This window comes from Microtus ochrogaster, chromosome 7 (genome assembly GCF_000317375.1).
Source record: "Microtus ochrogaster isolate Prairie Vole_2 chromosome 7, MicOch1.0, whole genome shotgun sequence".
NCBI lineage: Eukaryota > Metazoa > Chordata > Mammalia > Rodentia > Cricetidae > Microtus > Microtus ochrogaster.
In genome coordinates, this window is record NC_022014.1 from 54,012,694 (window position 1) to 54,029,127 (window position 16,434).

The 16,434-nt window shown below is 51.8% G+C and overlaps 1 protein-coding gene across 1 annotated transcript in view; it reads left to right on the plus strand.

The window, feature by feature from the left end:
• Stk10 (serine/threonine kinase 10) overlaps positions 1–16,434 on the plus strand; it is a 101,988-nt gene that overhangs the window by 59,090 nt on the left and 26,464 nt on the right. Inside the window, exons 5-10 of the mRNA XM_005350368.3 lie at positions 1,900–1,972; positions 3,014–3,208; positions 3,718–3,799; positions 11,241–11,387; positions 12,828–13,367; positions 15,882–16,012. Coding sequence (XP_005350425.1) covers positions 1,900–1,972; positions 3,014–3,208; positions 3,718–3,799; positions 11,241–11,387; positions 12,828–13,367; positions 15,882–16,012 — 1,168 coding nt within the window. The remainder of the gene's footprint in view (positions 1–1,899; positions 1,973–3,013; positions 3,209–3,717; positions 3,800–11,240; positions 11,388–12,827; positions 13,368–15,881; positions 16,013–16,434) is intronic.

Sequence of the window (16,434 nt, forward strand, 5' to 3'; positions counted from 1 at the left end):
CTCGAACTCACAGAGATCCGCCTGCCTCTGCCTCCCGAGTGCTGGAATTAAAGGCGTGCGCCACCACTGCCTGGCTCTCCCTTAGATCTTGACCAACCCAATGGCCCCAGTGCCCAGCACCTGGCCCTTTGCCGTCCCTCATCAGTGAGAATCCTGTCCCCCAACTGTTGCCCCAGGAGTCCTATCCCAGGAATCCTGCCTTCAATTGTGTCCTCTCTAATCCTGCCCCACACAATACTGTCCTCCAGTTGTGCACCCAGGAATCCCACCAGATTCGTCAAATGTGTCACAGTCTGCACAAGTGGCCTGGCGGGAAGGCCATCTCCGCACTGGGTGGCACCTGGAACATTAGGATGCTCATATGTGTTGGTCTTAAAAGAATGGGTGCCTCGGACCCTCCCCTATGCCTCCCCTAGGTGACCCCTCCTTCCCTCACTCCCAGACTGCTTCCCAGGTCACACCCTATTAACACCCCTATGTCCTCACCCTCTCCTTTACCTCCCTCCCTCCAGCTGAAAAAGCTTCTATTGATTGGCTTCTCTCTGTTTCCCTGACTGAGCCTGGTATAGTCCAGGGCTGGGTTTGCCTCTGTGTTCCCTGTGGTTCTTCTCCAGCCAGCCTGGCTCCTGAAGGTGCCTGGGGAGTCTTGAAGGAGCCCAGCCAAGAGAAGCTGGCACCCCACTCTGCCTGGGCTCCCTTCTGGTTTGAAGCTGTGAGTCTGGTGGAAGTCTGGTGGAGTTCTTAGGAGAAGTCACCATCCTCCAGCTGAGCGCCATCTCCAGAGCGCAGCTTGGCCACCAAGAAATGTGGCCTCTAAGGCAGGTGCCTGGAAGACACTTCCCCTTCTAGATCCTTCTCTTCATCCTGGGTGTGGGAGGCATGCTGATGTATTGGGCGTGTTTAAAGAGAAATCTTACTGATTTATTTTTCTTAGTCCTGAAAATCACACGTATTTATCATAGCAAAGTTTCATAATCCAGCAAGTGGAAGGCGCCGTGTCCTGTCAAACCACCCACTCCAATGAAGCGTCCTGTCGCTTTTCCTTCGAGGCCGTTCAGTGTGTGTTTGTGCTTCTGTGGTGAGCATGGTTATGTCCGTGTAGCATGGACTACTGTGCAACCTTCTTTGCTCCGTTAACCTGATAATAGTAATCACGTACCAATAAGTGTATAAATAAAGTACTTTATGTGAAGCGTTCTTCGTGATATTTAAAATTGCTGTGCTAGGGAACAGATCCACAGTGCTGTGCATGCTAGGCAAGTACTTTGTGTAATGGGTTTTTTTTTATGTGCATGCATGTGTGTGTGTATGTGTGTGTGTGTGTGTGTGTGTGTGTGTGTTTATAGCGTATTGCTCTGTTCTTCGGGCTGTTCTTGAACTCTCACTCCTCCTGTTGGTCTCCCAAGTGCTCGGATTACAAGCATTCAACACCACTGGGCTGTTTTACCTCTCTTACTTTACTACCTTAGTGTGTGTGTGTGTGTGTGAGAGAGAGAGAGAGAGAGAGAGAGAGAGAGAGAGAGAGAGAGAGAGACCATCTTTAAATCCTTCTTGAAAAAGCTAAGAAAAAAAAAGTCAAGTGGTGGCACATGCCAGTAATCCCAGCACTTGGAAGGCAGAGGCAGGCAGATCTCTGTGAGCTCGAGCTTGGTCTACAGAGCGAGTTCCAGGACTCCACCGCCCCACCCGAATCTGGCTTTTTCAAAGGCTCTTGTGATTTATTGTCAGAGTGCCCAGCTCAGCAGCAAGCTCGCTTCCATTTTAGCTCTCTCGTTAGTTGCATAAAAAACGTCACGTAGGGTGCATCCCTGACTCTGGCGCGAGCATCCCGAGCCCACACCTAGGACTTGGGTGGAGATGAGGCCTTCAGCTGTCTTATCTGAGGTTTTTATCCTGCAGCTGATTTTGGTGTGTCTGCCAAGAACCTGAAAACTCTGCAGAAACGAGATTCCTTCATAGGAACGCCCTACTGGTGAGTTATGAGGCCTCTGAGGAATTGAGGGACAGGCTGACTGACTATCAAGCCTGACCCCGTGGTCCCTCTGGGTGGATTGTTTGTGGAGCAGGGTGCCAGTATAGCCCTCCCACCGCCGAGTGAGCCCTTCAGTGTGGGTCCAGACTCCACTTCTCTGTTTAGGACAAGTTCCTCAGTTTCCCCAAACCTCATTTATAAACTGGGCTTACAGTGGAAAGCTCCCCATTGATAAACTAAACTGAGTCCCTGAGAAGGGCTTCGGTTCTTGGTTTGATTTACGCATGTTCTGAGTTCCGAGTGCTGAGCTAGGGTGGGGGCAGAGGAACAAGGTAAATTCACTTCCTGTCCTCATGAGAACTCTCCCTCGGCCTGCCTCACCTGTTGCGTTTCCTTTTTCAAAACTCTAACCTAAAAACATACACGAAAAGAAAGCTGTTCTGGTAGAGAAGGACATCCTAAGCCTTGCTTTGGCCTCAGTCTGCAGACGTGTGGCGCTGAGCACCCACGCTCCCACTCGTGCAGCGCGCGCATGCGTGTGAGCGCCACCCCAGCCCACAGCTCTCTTCCTCAGTTTCACATCTGATTGCTTTGTGTCCTGTTTTTACAACTCACTGTGGTGTTCAGCCCCTTTCTGGCTTGCTTATTACTCTTAACTCTTTCTCTCTCACCCCACCCATTATTCCTTTCTCTTCTCTCCCATCCTCCCCATTGCTCTCTGTGCTGTCCTGTTCGGTTTACCCGAAGGTCCCACCTTGTTTTTATGCTGGAACCTTCCCTCCTCTGCCCTCACCCACCTGCCCCTTCCCCAGGACTCTGTTCTGGATTGCTGCTGCCACCTAGTGGTAGGTTCCAGAAACTGCAGCAGGCCGTGGCAGGGGCTCGTCAAGACCCTTGAGGAAGACAAACGGATGCCAGTAATTCAAATTACTGCCTTCAAACGCTGCCAGTGTGGAGCTGGCGGTGTTCCAGACCCTAAGGCTACAAGCAGCACTCGCAGGGGCCCGATTCTGAGCCCTTATTGTTCCTTGGTTGGCTCAGGATGGCCCCTGAGGTGGTGCTCTGTGAGACCATGAAGGACGCGCCCTACGACTACAAGGCTGACATCTGGTCCTTGGGCATCACGCTGATCGAGATGGCACAGATTGAGCCCCCACACCACGAGCTCAACCCCATGCGGGTCCTGCTCAAGATTGCCAAGTCGGACCCTCCCACGCTGCTCACGCCCTCCAAGTGGTAAGGAGAGAGAACAGCTGGATACTTATAGAGGGTCTGAAGTCAGGGGACCTGAGGCGTGCGGCACTGGGGTGTAGGCGTGCAGTATCTGGCCCTTGGCTCAGCGGACTCCAAAGTCAGGGGGATGCCGGAGCTGGGGTGGGGGAGGGGGCACCTCCAGGCCTTTCTGAGTGCCCGCCTGAACTTTGTATAGGAGACGTGGGAGTGAGGTCGCTTAGCCAGTGTGAGATCCCTTTTTGCCCCAGGACACGGAGAACATAAATAGAAGCCCAGCAGTCACATGATTCAGGGCTAGGAATGGGGACTTGGATTCAGTCTCTGTTCCCTTTGTCTTCTATGATGAGAAGGGTGTCACATAGAACCTGTCTCCACTTTTAGGCCACAGAGGCCCCTTTGTTCTTGGGAGTATTGTTTTGGGGCGATACCAAATCCGGGGCACGTGGTGGCTGTGTTATGGCCCATGTCTTTCACCTGTGATGTGGACCCCCTCCTTAAACCTGTCCCCCCAGGTCTGTGGAGTTCCGAGACTTCCTGAAGATAGCGTTGGATAAGAACCCAGAGACCCGGCCCAGTGCTGCACAGCTGCTGGAGGTGAGTGAGGTTAATAGCAGCAGGCCCCAGAAGGGTGGCTGTGAAGATGAACGGGCAAACAGTCAAGTGCTTAGCTCGGCTCGGAGGCGCTGTGCTCAAAGGACGCTTGGTGTGACCAGCGCGGTTTTGAAAAATGAAAAGAGACGAGATGTGGTGCACACACCTTTAAGTCGAGCCCTTGTGAGACAGAGGCAGGACGAGCACTGCAGGTTCCAGGGCAGCCAGAGCTGTGCAGCAAGACCATCTCAAAGAAAAAGAAAAAGAGAAGTGGGCCTAAGTGCTAGGAGTCTCCGATTCTCCTTTCACACGCCCGATTCAAGATCAAGTGCGTGATCTTCCTGGCTGCCCCTTCTCAGTGAGCTATGTTGTTATACGGGATGGGGCTGCCGGCACTGTCAGCTGCAAAGGCCCAGAGCCACTTGGGGCCAGCTGCTTGCTGTAAACAGCACCTCCTGGGCTGGGGCATCTGGCTGGCCTGACACGGGCAGGTCAGAGACCAGCTGTCCCATCCCACATGGCAGCCCGGAGCCTTAGCTGGAGCCAGGAATTTCCACTTCCTAGCTGAAGCGGCGTCTGCCAGGGGAGTCTTAGTGTGTAGGGAAGAGAGTACAGTGCAGAAGGGAGGGTGGTAGAGGGAAGGAGCTCAACCTCAGTTTACCCAGCAGCCCTCAGACCTGCAGGGAACTCCCCAGCAGCTGTTTCTGTAGCGGGTTGGAAGAACATACTGATCTGCCAGACCTGAGGTCACCTGGTTAGACTGTGGGCACCTCGGCCCTGTGTCTGTGGCTTCTGGGGGGTGGAGGGGACTGTTCCTCTTTGCCCTACTGTGTCCCACATGGCTGAGCCACTCCTGCCCCCAGAGACTGATGGCTCAGTCATTTCATCTGCACGAATGTCACTGGGTCAGTGTCCTGCTGCTGTTGGCAGCCTAACCCTGAAAGCAGGCACCGCCAACCAGGTGTGCAAGGAGTTCTCTCTGTGCCTCAGTTTCTCCTCAGTCAGGTGGCTAGCTGGCATGAGAAAACATTCCCCTTGTTCACGTTATTCTGGCACTCATCCACAACCACTTGGCAGCAATTTCCATGGTTTCAGAAGTAGCAGCGAGCTCAGGCCTTGTCTGTCACTCCTGTTGTCCCACTCCCTGCCTGCCTCCTTCCCTTACCTGCCTCATACATCAGCTGATGAGCGTGGTGAGCGCTGGGGCTTTCTGCTCCCCTCAACTTGCTGTGATGATCAAAGCCAGCCTGTGGGGACCTCTGGCTTGGAGCCTCCAGCTCATTCACCCCTGACCCTGGACCTTTGTCCCTGTATCTCTTTGGATGCCCAGAGCCACTTCAGCCTTGCCACAGCTCCTCAGGCACACTCTGTGGTGGCTGACAATCTCCACTCTGGCAGCCCGGTACTCTCTCATTCTCCACATCCCTCCTATCATGGATCCTACTTCCTCTGCCTTCAGAGAAGGCCCACCGCCTCCACGGGGCCACCGTCAGAACTGCCTTGCCCTTCACTCAGTCAGTGGCTTCCCTGCTGGGTGTTGTGCTACTTCTGAGTCTGTTCTCAGAAGCACCTTATGAGCAGGATTCCGGCCCTACCGCCTAAACACAGCCCCTCGGTTAGCACATTTTGTACTGGCCCTTCTCACTGCAGAGACAACATACCAGGTGAAGGCAGCCTGGAGGAAGGTTCCTGGTTGTGGGGGCTCTCAGTCCACCAGGGTGGGTAAGGCCTGGCAGCTGGAGGGGACTCGGGTCTTGGCCATGGTGGCACATAGGGAGCTGTTTGCATGGCATAGGAGGGAGAGAGTGCCACTGTGAGCAGGTGGGTGCCACCCTTCGAGGGGTACCTCTAGTGACCTTCTGCCAGCCATACTGTACCCCTAAAGTTTTCACAATAACGCCACAAGCTGGGGGTCAAGGATTCCGAACTTGAGGGGCTGGAGAGATGGCTCAGTGGTTAAGAGCACTGTCTGCTCTTTCAGAGAACCCGGGGTTTAATTCCCAGCACCTACATAGCAGCTCACAACTGTCTATAATTCTAAGATCTGACACACTCATACAGGTAGACATGCAGGCCAAACACCAGTGCACATAAAATAAAAATAAACCGTCTGAAAAGAGAAATGTTCAGAACATGAGCCTGTGAGGAACCTTCTAGATTCAAACCCTGACAAGAGTGTTGAGTCTCTGAGGACAACAGCCTGGCTCACAGACGTCTCCCCAGGGCCGCGCCTGGCATGTCGGAAGCCCTTCGCAATTGTTTGCTGTGGAAGTCGACGTAATGTTTACCTGATTAACATTGGCAAACACTCTGTTCACGTCAGCTGCTATTCCTGACACTTAGCAGATGTTAACTAGGGCAGTGCCCACAGCAGCTTGGTGTAGTTGGAGCTGAGCATGCTCCGTCACACAGGTAAGGTCTTGCAGTTGTAAGGACAGGTGGTGACTTGACTCTGAAGTCTGTGCCCTTGACCATTCTGGGAAGCTGCTTCTAATGAGTACAGGAAAGAAACACGTCCCAAAGAGGGGCTGGAGAGATGGCTTGGTGTTTAAGAGCACTGGCTGCACTCCGTAGGACCCGGGTTCAATTCCCAGTACCCACATGGCAGTTCACAACTGTCACTCCAGTTCCGTAGGATCTTTGGCTCTCTTCTGGCCTCCAGAGTCACTGCACGCTCGTGGTGCTCAGACATGCGCAAATAATAACTCGTACACAAATAAAGGTAAAAAAAAAAAGAAACAGAAAGTGAGGGTGCAGGCTGGGGGGCATACTTTCATCTCACTTTGTCAACGCACACGTGTACGCTAGCACACACACACATACACACACACACACACATGCTAGTGATTTCTCGGTGTAGAAAGAACATAGGCTCACTTGGGAAGGGCGTCTCTTTCAGTGGCAGCAGAGATCCTGGCCAAAGAGAGGTGCCAGTTGGCAAGCTGTTTGCTGCCACCTCCATGCTGGCAGCTTGAAGCCCTCAGCAGAGCTGGCTCTGAGCAGCCATCCCTCTTCCTGGAGGGGTAGACAGTGAAGCCAGCTCTGATCTGCCCTTATGCCTGGACCAGCCTGCATGGATTAGCCTGGCTGGTGAGGCACATGGAGTGTTTGCCCAGTGTCTGACCACCCTGGGAGGTCCCCAGGTCCAGCTCTATGAGGGTCTCAGCATTTGAGTAAGACAGAGAGATTTCTCTCCACCCACATCGGTGAACTGATACAGTGCAGGCCACACTGCCTGTTACTCTTGACACACACATCAAAGCCTGGTCAGCCTTGGCAGGGCTGCCCACACACCAGCCACCTGCCCGGGGCCCCCTGCAGGGAGCTGCCCTGTTTAACTGGCCCTCCGTGAAAGACTGTCCTCCATCCCCTCCTCCTCCTAGGGACCCGGGGCTCTGGGCAGGCAGAGCAGATGGTTCTCCTCAAGAGCTGCTAATTTGGTCAATATGTGGGGTGCCCTGATGAAAGCCTTGTACCCTCAGACGCCTAGGCCTGCATGGTTCCGCCGCCTCTGCTTTAGCTGCTGGTGCAGTGTCCTGCTTGGGTCATGTGGTATGGAAGCTGTGGAGATCTCAGAGCTACTCCTCGTTCCCAGAGAACTGTGCTCTGGTAGAGAATGACTGACTAGGAGGGCGAAGAGGCCACGTGGCTCATTCTGAACCTGCTGTGGTGCTGCTGATGGTGGCTGTGGTAGTGGTGATGGTGATGGCAGTGATGCTGGGGATGGTGGCTATGGTGATGTGGTGATGGTGATGGCAGTGATGCTGGGGGTGGTGGTGGTGATGATATCAGTGATGATGGTGATGATGATGATGGTGGTGGTGATGGTGGTGGTGATGACTGTGATAGTAATGATGATGGTAGTAACGTCAGTGAAGATAGTGATGGTGAAGACAGCAGTAATCGTCATTCCGATGATGGTGTTCTAATGGTGATGGTGGTTGTGGTAATGGTAATAATGATAGTGATGGTGCTGATGGTGATGGAGGTGGTCGTGCTGGTGATGACAAGCTGTTTTGAGCACTCACTAGAGTACATAGGACAGCCATACTATTATCCCCACTCCACAGACGAGCAAACTAAGGCACAGAGAGGGTCTCCTGACACACCCGTGTTGACAGCAGGAGCTGGATTTTACCCAGATGGCTTAACTCTGTGAGTAGCCCACTCGGGACTTCTGGAAGCATGCAGAAGCCAGAGTAACACGGTACTGGGTAGCAGAGCCTCTGAGAATAAATAGGGAATGGCTCTCCTCTGGCCCAGGTCATGCATGTGCTCTCGACTGCCCTGTGTGATGTGTGCTGCCCTCCGCTGCCCCAGGCCATGGGCGCTGCTCTTATTCCCCAGGCCGTGCCCCTGGCCGTGATGCTGCCTAGGCTCCCTCTCAGCTCCTTTGTCTCCCAGGCATTGCTGGAGGCCCTCCTGCTCTTCCTCCACTCTTTAAGCCCAGACCTACCTCAGGGTCTATGAAGGCCATACCTTTGCCCAACACTCTGTACCAGGAGTTTTCCCTGACTTTCTCCCACGGGTCCCCGGGGTCCCTGCTTGAATGTGGCACATGCCCTCTCAAAAAGCCCCAAGAAGACATAGGAAACTTGTGGCAGCCTGACTGTCATTCTGTCACGGACTTTCTGACTCCTTGGTGAAAGGCCCGACCAGACCCTGGCACATGAGGTCACATCCTTGGAGTTGCTGCGTAGCTGTGTCAAGAAAGCAGTGGATAAATGGGAAGATTCACAGCTTCACGAGATTAGATGAGCTGAGGTCAGACTGCCCCAAGAAAATGTGACGGACAAACTCATTAAAGGAGCCATAGTTGCAGCTTTCAGGGGAACGAGTTGAGTAGGGAGTGGCCTGCTGGCTGTCCACCAGTGACCAGTGACCTGCCTTTCTGACCGAGTTTTATGGTGCTAGGGGTTGATCTCAGGGCCTCATACGTGTTAGATAAGCGCCCTGCTCCTGCTCTGTACCCAGACCCAAAGGAAACTTTTATTCATTTTGATTTTCTGTGTGAACTGGGCCAGGCATGCTTGTGCCATCGTGTGGAGGGGAGAGGACAGCCTGTGGGGGTCATCGGGGATGTGGGGACCCAGCACGGGTCCTCAGGCTTCCTTGTCCGCTGTCTGCCTACTGAGTCATCTCGCCAGCCCGCTTTAAATGTCCAAACCGGAAGGAATGACTTCTCTTGGATTTGCCAGTTCTAAGTATGTGTTTAAAAAAAAACAAACATTTTATTTGTGTGCATGGTATTTTGCCTGCACGTGTGACTGTGTATCACACGTATGCAGTGCTCATGGAGGCCAGAGGAGGGTCTCAGATCCCCCGGAGCTAGAGTTAGATAGAGGTGGCCGTGAGCTGCTTTGTAAGTCCTTGGGAATTGAACCCGGGTCCTCTGGAAGAACAGCTAGGGCTTTTAACTGCGGAGCCATCTCTCCAGCCCCCCAAATATATCTTAAAGTGTGAGAAATGTAGTTTTTTTTTTAGTTATTAAAAGACTTCAACAATTTTGTTGGCACCATTCCTCCCCAGATAAGATTTCTGATGATAGCAGCGGGTTTCATCAGAGCCTTCCCACTCACCTCAGATGAGCAGATTCCAATCCGATGATACCCTAAACCGCTGGCATTCCTTCCTCTCTGCCCATGGTGACGAAGGGGCTGAGGAATCCCACCCTGGCCACTCCCTGTGCCGGAGAGGAGGTATCTGCAGATGATGTCTTCAGGTGCTTCTCCAGGGTGCGTCAGGATGACCAGACACCCCCAGATCTTTTGCCTGGGGTTTTATAAGGTCTGTAGAAGAGCACTCGCTCTTGAGAAATTCTACTTGTGCAAAAGCCCAGAATAGAGTACAACCCACCGACAGGAGTCTGCATTGCCCTTCTGAAACCAAGTGTGTATTTCTGACCAAAGACAAGTGATGTAATATTGTCCCTAGCTATTCACCTCATAGTCACCCACAGCAGGAAACACCTCCATGTGCCCAGCAGCAGCAGGACGGCTAACAGACGGTAACATGTTTTTCCAGTGACACAGTGTACTGGAAACAGAGGAGCGTGGAGTGGGACTCAGTGACAGAAAGCACCGCTTAGCCTCCATCCCCAGCACGGAAGGATGGGGCCTGGCAGTGAGCTGAGCCTCGGGACATCTACTCAGGGCAGTGGATGATCCTCACATCTGCCACAGAATAGAGTCTTGGGGTCTGGGGGTGTAGATCAGTAGATAGAATCCTAGCCTACTGTGCACAGAACCCTGGGTCCAGCCCCCGGCATTGCGTAAACTGGGTATATTGGTGCATGCCCGTGATCCTGAAACTAGAGAGGTGGAGGCAGAAGGATCAGAATTCAAGGTCATCCCTTGCTACATAGGTAATTGGAGACCAGCCTGGGCTACATAAAAATCTATTTTGAAGGAGAAAAGAAAAAAAAAAAAACTAAGACAGGTCAGAGTGAAGCAAAGTTAGCAAACTTATTGATTAAGCAGGAAAATAATATCTGTTTAAACGGAATCGTGTGACTATGAGAGACACATACCTGAGACCCTAATGACACTGGCCCACACAATGTGAAGAAATTTAAATTAGCAACTAGTTCAGGGTCAGAAGGTGCTGGCATGCTCCTTGTTTGTGGAATTCTGTCCTTGAAGAGACTTTGTAGGAATATGGTGTAACTCTGTGTGGGAGGATATCTTAGTTGTTATTCTGTTGCTGTGATGAGACACCATGACCAGGGTTTGTTGGGGACATAGAGTTTCAGAGGGTTAGAGTTCATGACCCCCAGTTAGGGGAGCATGGCACTGGGCTGGCAGGCATGATGCTGGAGCAGTAGTGAGAGTTCCTATTTCCATCTCAAGCATGAAGCAGAGAGAATACTCTGGAATGGCACAAGTCATTTGAAACTCGGAAGCCCCAGTGACACACCTCCTCCAATAAGACCACGCCCCCTAATCCTTCCCAAACAGTTCCACCAACTGGGGACCAAGAATTCAAACATAGGATGAGCCTAGCAAACTGCCACATTCTACTCCCTGGCCCCCAGAGGCTCATGGCCATGTCAGAATGCAAACCATATTTAGTCTGTATTATTCCGAATTCTCTAAAGAAACAGAACTGGATGGAATGAAGCAGCTGAGTGGGTGAGGGCTAGCAGAGGAGAAGCAGGGCTCAAAAAGAAAATGAACACACAAATGGCACCGCCACCCCATAAAAAATCATGGACTGGACCCGGTTTCACAAGGCACTTTCGAGCAAATTGTCTCTTTTCATCTTTATGACTCCCTGTGGTTTCAGCATGGCTGTTCGTCCTTTGGGAGTTCCCCTTACCAACTTCAAGTTCATGCATTGCTTAGGACCACAACTGGCCCTCTTTGCTGAGGATCAAATCCCATAGCTGCTCCTTTCCCCACAGCAGACCCCAAACGGCTCTAACACAGGTGTGTCTTCTTCTCAGCATCCCTTTGTCAGCAATGTCACCAGTAACAAGGCTCTTCGGGAGCTGGTGGCTGAGGCAAAGGCCGAGGTGATGGAGGAGATCGAGGATGCCAGGGATGATGTCAGGGATGATGGAGAAGAGGAGGATGCTGTGGATGCCTCCTCGGTAAGTCTGGGGGATGAGGAGGGAGGGCTAGAGAAAGATTCCTTTCTGCCTCTTGGGGCCAACTGGCTGGGAGCCCCAAATACCCATGCCCAGGGTGAGGCTGAGCAGCTGTTGGCCAGATTCAGGTTCTCGAACATGCAGGACCTAGGGCTGTCCTAGGGTCCCTGGTCTCACAGTTCATTCCAGGAGCTTCTCATAGGTTGTTGCTCATCCTAGAGGGTCCCCAGTAAGTCAGGGTGAGCTGTCATTGAGTTGTCATGGAGCTGAACCCCCAGGCTCTTCCCATTTATTGCTTTTTTTTTCTTTTTTTCCCAACACCCCCCATCTGTCCCTTTTACTAGGTTATATCTCAAATGCACCCATAGTATTGTCTTTTTATTTATTTATTTTTGGATTATGAGACAGGGTCTTACTGTGTAGCCTTAGCTGTCGAGGCACTCACGATGTAGACCAGGCTGGCCTTGAACTCACAGAGACCCATCTCCCTCTGCTTCCTGAGTGCCGAGATTAAAGGCATACACCATTGTGCCTGGTTCTTTTTGTTTTTAATTTTAAAATTTTTAATTAGAATTAGGCTTCGCTGTTAAAATTTAAAACAAAAATCTGGTTTTGGTTCTCCTTCAGACAGAAGAGGTCCCTGGCCCCCCTCCCTCTTCCAGTTGTCCCCCCACCCTGTGGCCTCCCTTCCACCTCATGCCCCATGTAGACACTTAGTTTCCTATTCACAGAAATAAGTATTTGGTTTCATCATAGCGATGTTTCCAGTACTTTCCACCCCACAAAAACTAAAATGCAAGGGATGGGTGGGCTAAACCCAGACCCAGGTAGGACTGATCGGCACTTTTTTTTTTTTCAATGTGAATTGGTTGCCATCTAGAAATCAACAGATAATCATGTGAAAATTCAGATTACCAAGATGGGCATGTCACTCAGCTGGTCTAACATGCCCAGAGCCCTGGCATCTTAGTCCCGCATTCAAACTGGCATGGCAGTGCAAACCTGTAATCCCAACTCTTGGGAGGTGGAGACGGGGATCAGAAGTTCATGGTCATGCTTAGCTGCACAGCAAGTCTGAGGCCAGCCTGACCTACTTGGCCCTATCACAGAAAAACAGCAACAACAAAAGAAATCAGATTGCCAGTGTGTGTTGAGACATTGGGAGGCCTGGCTTCAGGTGAGACAGGAGTATTCCCCACACTGTGACAATTGGCTGGGCCTCTCAACAGTCGGCCACAGCCTGTTATCCTCATAGGACAGGAGCAGTGCTTTGGTAGACATAGCAATTAGAGAGAGGAGGTGACTTCTCAACCCAGTGGCAGCCTGTTGAGGAGAGGCTGTAGGAATTGTATGGAGACTAGGCTCAGGGTCCCTGCTCTGCTCTGCTGGCCTGTCGCCTGTGGGGCCTGGGCTCCCAGAGGCTCAGCCTTGACTCTTTTCTAGCCCCTGGCCAACCACACTCAGGACTCTGCTGGTGCAACTGAGCCAAGCCTCAACTCTGACAAGCCTCCCCAGGATTCTTGTGTTACCCTGCCTCCCAGTCAGCCTCGGGAGCCTGTGGACGGTAGCCAACCCTCAGGGGATGGGCCTCTCCAAACCGTCAGCCCTGCGGATGTGGTCCCCAAGAATGACAATGACTTAAAGGTACCCGTTCCCCTCCGAAAGTCCCGACCATTGTCCATGGATGCCAGAATTCATGTAGCCGAAGAGAAACAAGTCACTGGCCAGGCTGAGGACCCCAGTCCTGCGGCCAGCAAGTCCCAGAAGGCAAACCAGAGCCGCCCCAACAGCAGCGCCCTGGAGACCTTGGGTGGAGAGAAGCTGGCCAATGGTGGCCTGGGGCTCCCCAGCTCTGTAACTCCAAGCCATGTTAAGAGGGCTTCAGACTGCAGCACTGTGTCTACCTCAGAGAGCATGGACTACAGCACCTCCCTGTCTGCTGACCTGTCACTGAATAAAGAGACGGGCTCATTGTCTCTCAAGGTAAATTCACCTATCACCCTGGGGGCCAGAGCAGGAATGCTGGCCAGTGTGCCATGCTCAGATTCCAGTCTCAAAAGCAAGCAGAAGCTACTTATATTGTACTTGATTTGTGTATCCGTAAGAGGTGCTAGGGGTGAACCTAGAGCCTTGTGTATGCTAAGCACCACACACATACACACACACACCCCCAACCTCTTTTTATTTTAAATGGTTCATGATTTTTGCTTAATACCCCACATATTTGGGTCAGTATAAGACATTAATGTTGCATGCTTAAATTTTATTTTATTTATATTTTATTTTATTTTTCTATGTGCATTGGTGTGAGGATGTCAGATCCCCTGGAACTGGATTTTCAACAGTTCAGAGCTGCCATGTAGGGGCTGGGAATTGAACCTGGATCCTCTGGAAGAACAGCCAGTACTCTTACCTGCTGAGCCATCTATCTAGCCCCTTTATTTTATTTTTTTTAAGATTTATTTATTTATTATGAATACATTGTTCTGTCTGCATGTATGACTGCAGGCCAGAAGAGGACATCAGATCTCATTACAGATGGTTGTGAGGCACCATGTGGGTGCTGGGAATTGAACCCAGGACCTCTGGAAGAACAGTCAGTGCTCTTAACCTCTGAGCCATCTCTCCACCTCCATATGTTTAAATTTTAAAGTTTGGTTAAAGGGCCTAAAACTGGGGAAAGAGCATTCCGTGAGTGGAAGTTCTCTTGGCTGGGGGTCAGCTGGGGGTCAGCTGTGTGACCAGTGACTGGCAGGTCAACTCAGCAAGGGGAACTGGACTCACTCTCCTCTCTGGCCTCCTGTCTGGCGGCGGGCGACATTAAGTGACTGTAGCTATTCTGTGCAAAGTGCTTTAAATGGAACCGAAGGGCCGCTTCCTCCCACGATTTCCAGATAGGCAGTAGGGACGAAAAGAAGTTGGCATCTGGCACAAGGCTGTGTGGGTGGAAGCAGGGAGGTGGTCACACCTTGGGCGGGGCTCCTGTCCTTGTGTGCTTTTAGCTCCTCCTCTTCCAGCAGCTAGGAGGGGTGACCCCCTTCCTTGTCTGCCCCCAGCAATTCTGCGATACCATTAAACTTACTGTTGGCCACCTGATATCCCCAAACAAGACTGACTTAGGGGAGCAGGGGGACGGGGTGATGCTGTGCACTTCTTTTTTTTTTAAATATTTATTTATTTATTATATATACAATATTTTGTCTACATGTATGCCTGCAGGCCAGAAGAGGGCACCAGACCTCATTACAGATGGTTGTGAGCCACCATGTGGTTGCTGGGAATTGAACTCAGGACCTTTGGAAGAGCAGGCGATGCTCTTAACCACTGAACCATCTCTCCAGCCCTGCTGTGCACTTCTTTATTGCCTTCTAAGACTTACTCAGTGTAACACATATCATAGAGATTCACATATCTGTTAAGTATAAGGCGGCAAAGGCAGGAGCAGCCTACCAGCCCCTCAGTAGCCTCTGGATCAGAGAGAGGCTCGGTCAAGCCGACATGTCCACAGCAGCTTTTCCCTTCATTTCTTCAGAACTGACACATTGTCGTCCACCGTAGTTGTCCAGCTGTGGCCAGCAGCTTTTATGAAGAAGTATCATCCTGTACTTCTTCCTCCTAAAAGGGCACTAAGTGGGGCTGGAGATGTAGGTACCACCCTTGATGGTAGGGTGCTTGCCGCATGTGCACATGGCCCTGAGTTCAATCCCCAGCACCGTTTAAAAAAGAAGGCACCGCGTGCCCGGAGCCCAGGTAAAGTGTGCTGGGCAGCAGCATACAGTGTGAGGTGCCAACTCTTAGCCACCCTGGTGTGCCCACTCCTCTTGAAGGGGGTGGGAGGCCCAAGAGGGAGGGCTGTGTTCTAGGAGGAAGGACTTTGGGAGTTTGAGGCAGTGGGTAGAACAGAGGCCATCAGATAACCACTGTAGACCCCCAAGCCCTCATCTGAATCAGAATCGAACACTTCCTCCACGACACCTTCCAGGGCCAGGTCCTCCCTAAGCAGACTTTATAGAGCTTCAGCTGGCTAACTGAGGCCACCAAATCTAATAGGGACTGTGCTCTGTGGTCCTGATGGACAGAAGTAAATGCCATGCCTTATGTACCCCATGTGCTTCTCATCAAATCTGCATGACCACCCAAAGAGGCGAGTTCTGTTTTGACACTCCTTGGACAGTGTAGAAGGCTGAGATTCAGGCAAGCCCAGAGTCTTGTCCAGGGTCACAAAGCCGGCAGTGTTCCGTGGGGATGAAAACAGCCCTTTTGGATGTTGAGATAGTGTTTTGTAAGAATGCCTCGGTGAGGTAAGAGCCTTGCATGGTGTCTGAAGCTGAGACCAGCAGAAGCCAGGGGGTCTAAGGCCAGACGCTTAGACCCTGTTTGGGAAGCTTGAGGACAGGGCACCGTGGATGGCTTCATTCTTCCTGGGCTCAGGCTGTGGACCTCACCCTGTCTCCACTGTGGATTTCTAGCTGAGCTTGGTCACGTTCTCCTTGCCAGGGCTCAAAACTGCACAACAAGACCCTGAAGCGGACCCGCAGGTTTGTGGTGGACGGTGTGGAGGTGAGCATCACCACCTCCAAGATCATCAGCGAGGATGAGAAGAAAGACGAGGAGATGAGATTTCTCAGGCAAGTCCCTGGAGGCACCGGTGTGGGAACCGGTGGAGGTGCCCTGAGGATGCTGGGCATTGGGCCTATCCCCAGTGTGAAGTGGGGGTTGAGGCAAAAGGAACGTGGTTTTACTTGACATCCCTTCTCCTGCATTCATCTATCCACACATTCACCTGTCTGTCACCCATCTCTTTTGTCCATCCACTCACACATGCCCAGTGACCCAAATCTATCTGCATATCCATGTCTGTACTCCTGTCTTACCTAATTCCCATTCACCCACCCATCCATCTATCCATCCATCCATCCATCCATCATCCATCCACCTACCTACCCATCCATCTCCCCATCCATCTCCCCATCCATCCATCCATCCATCCATCCATCCATCCATCCATCCATCCATCCACCCACCCATCCATCTATCCATCCATCCATCC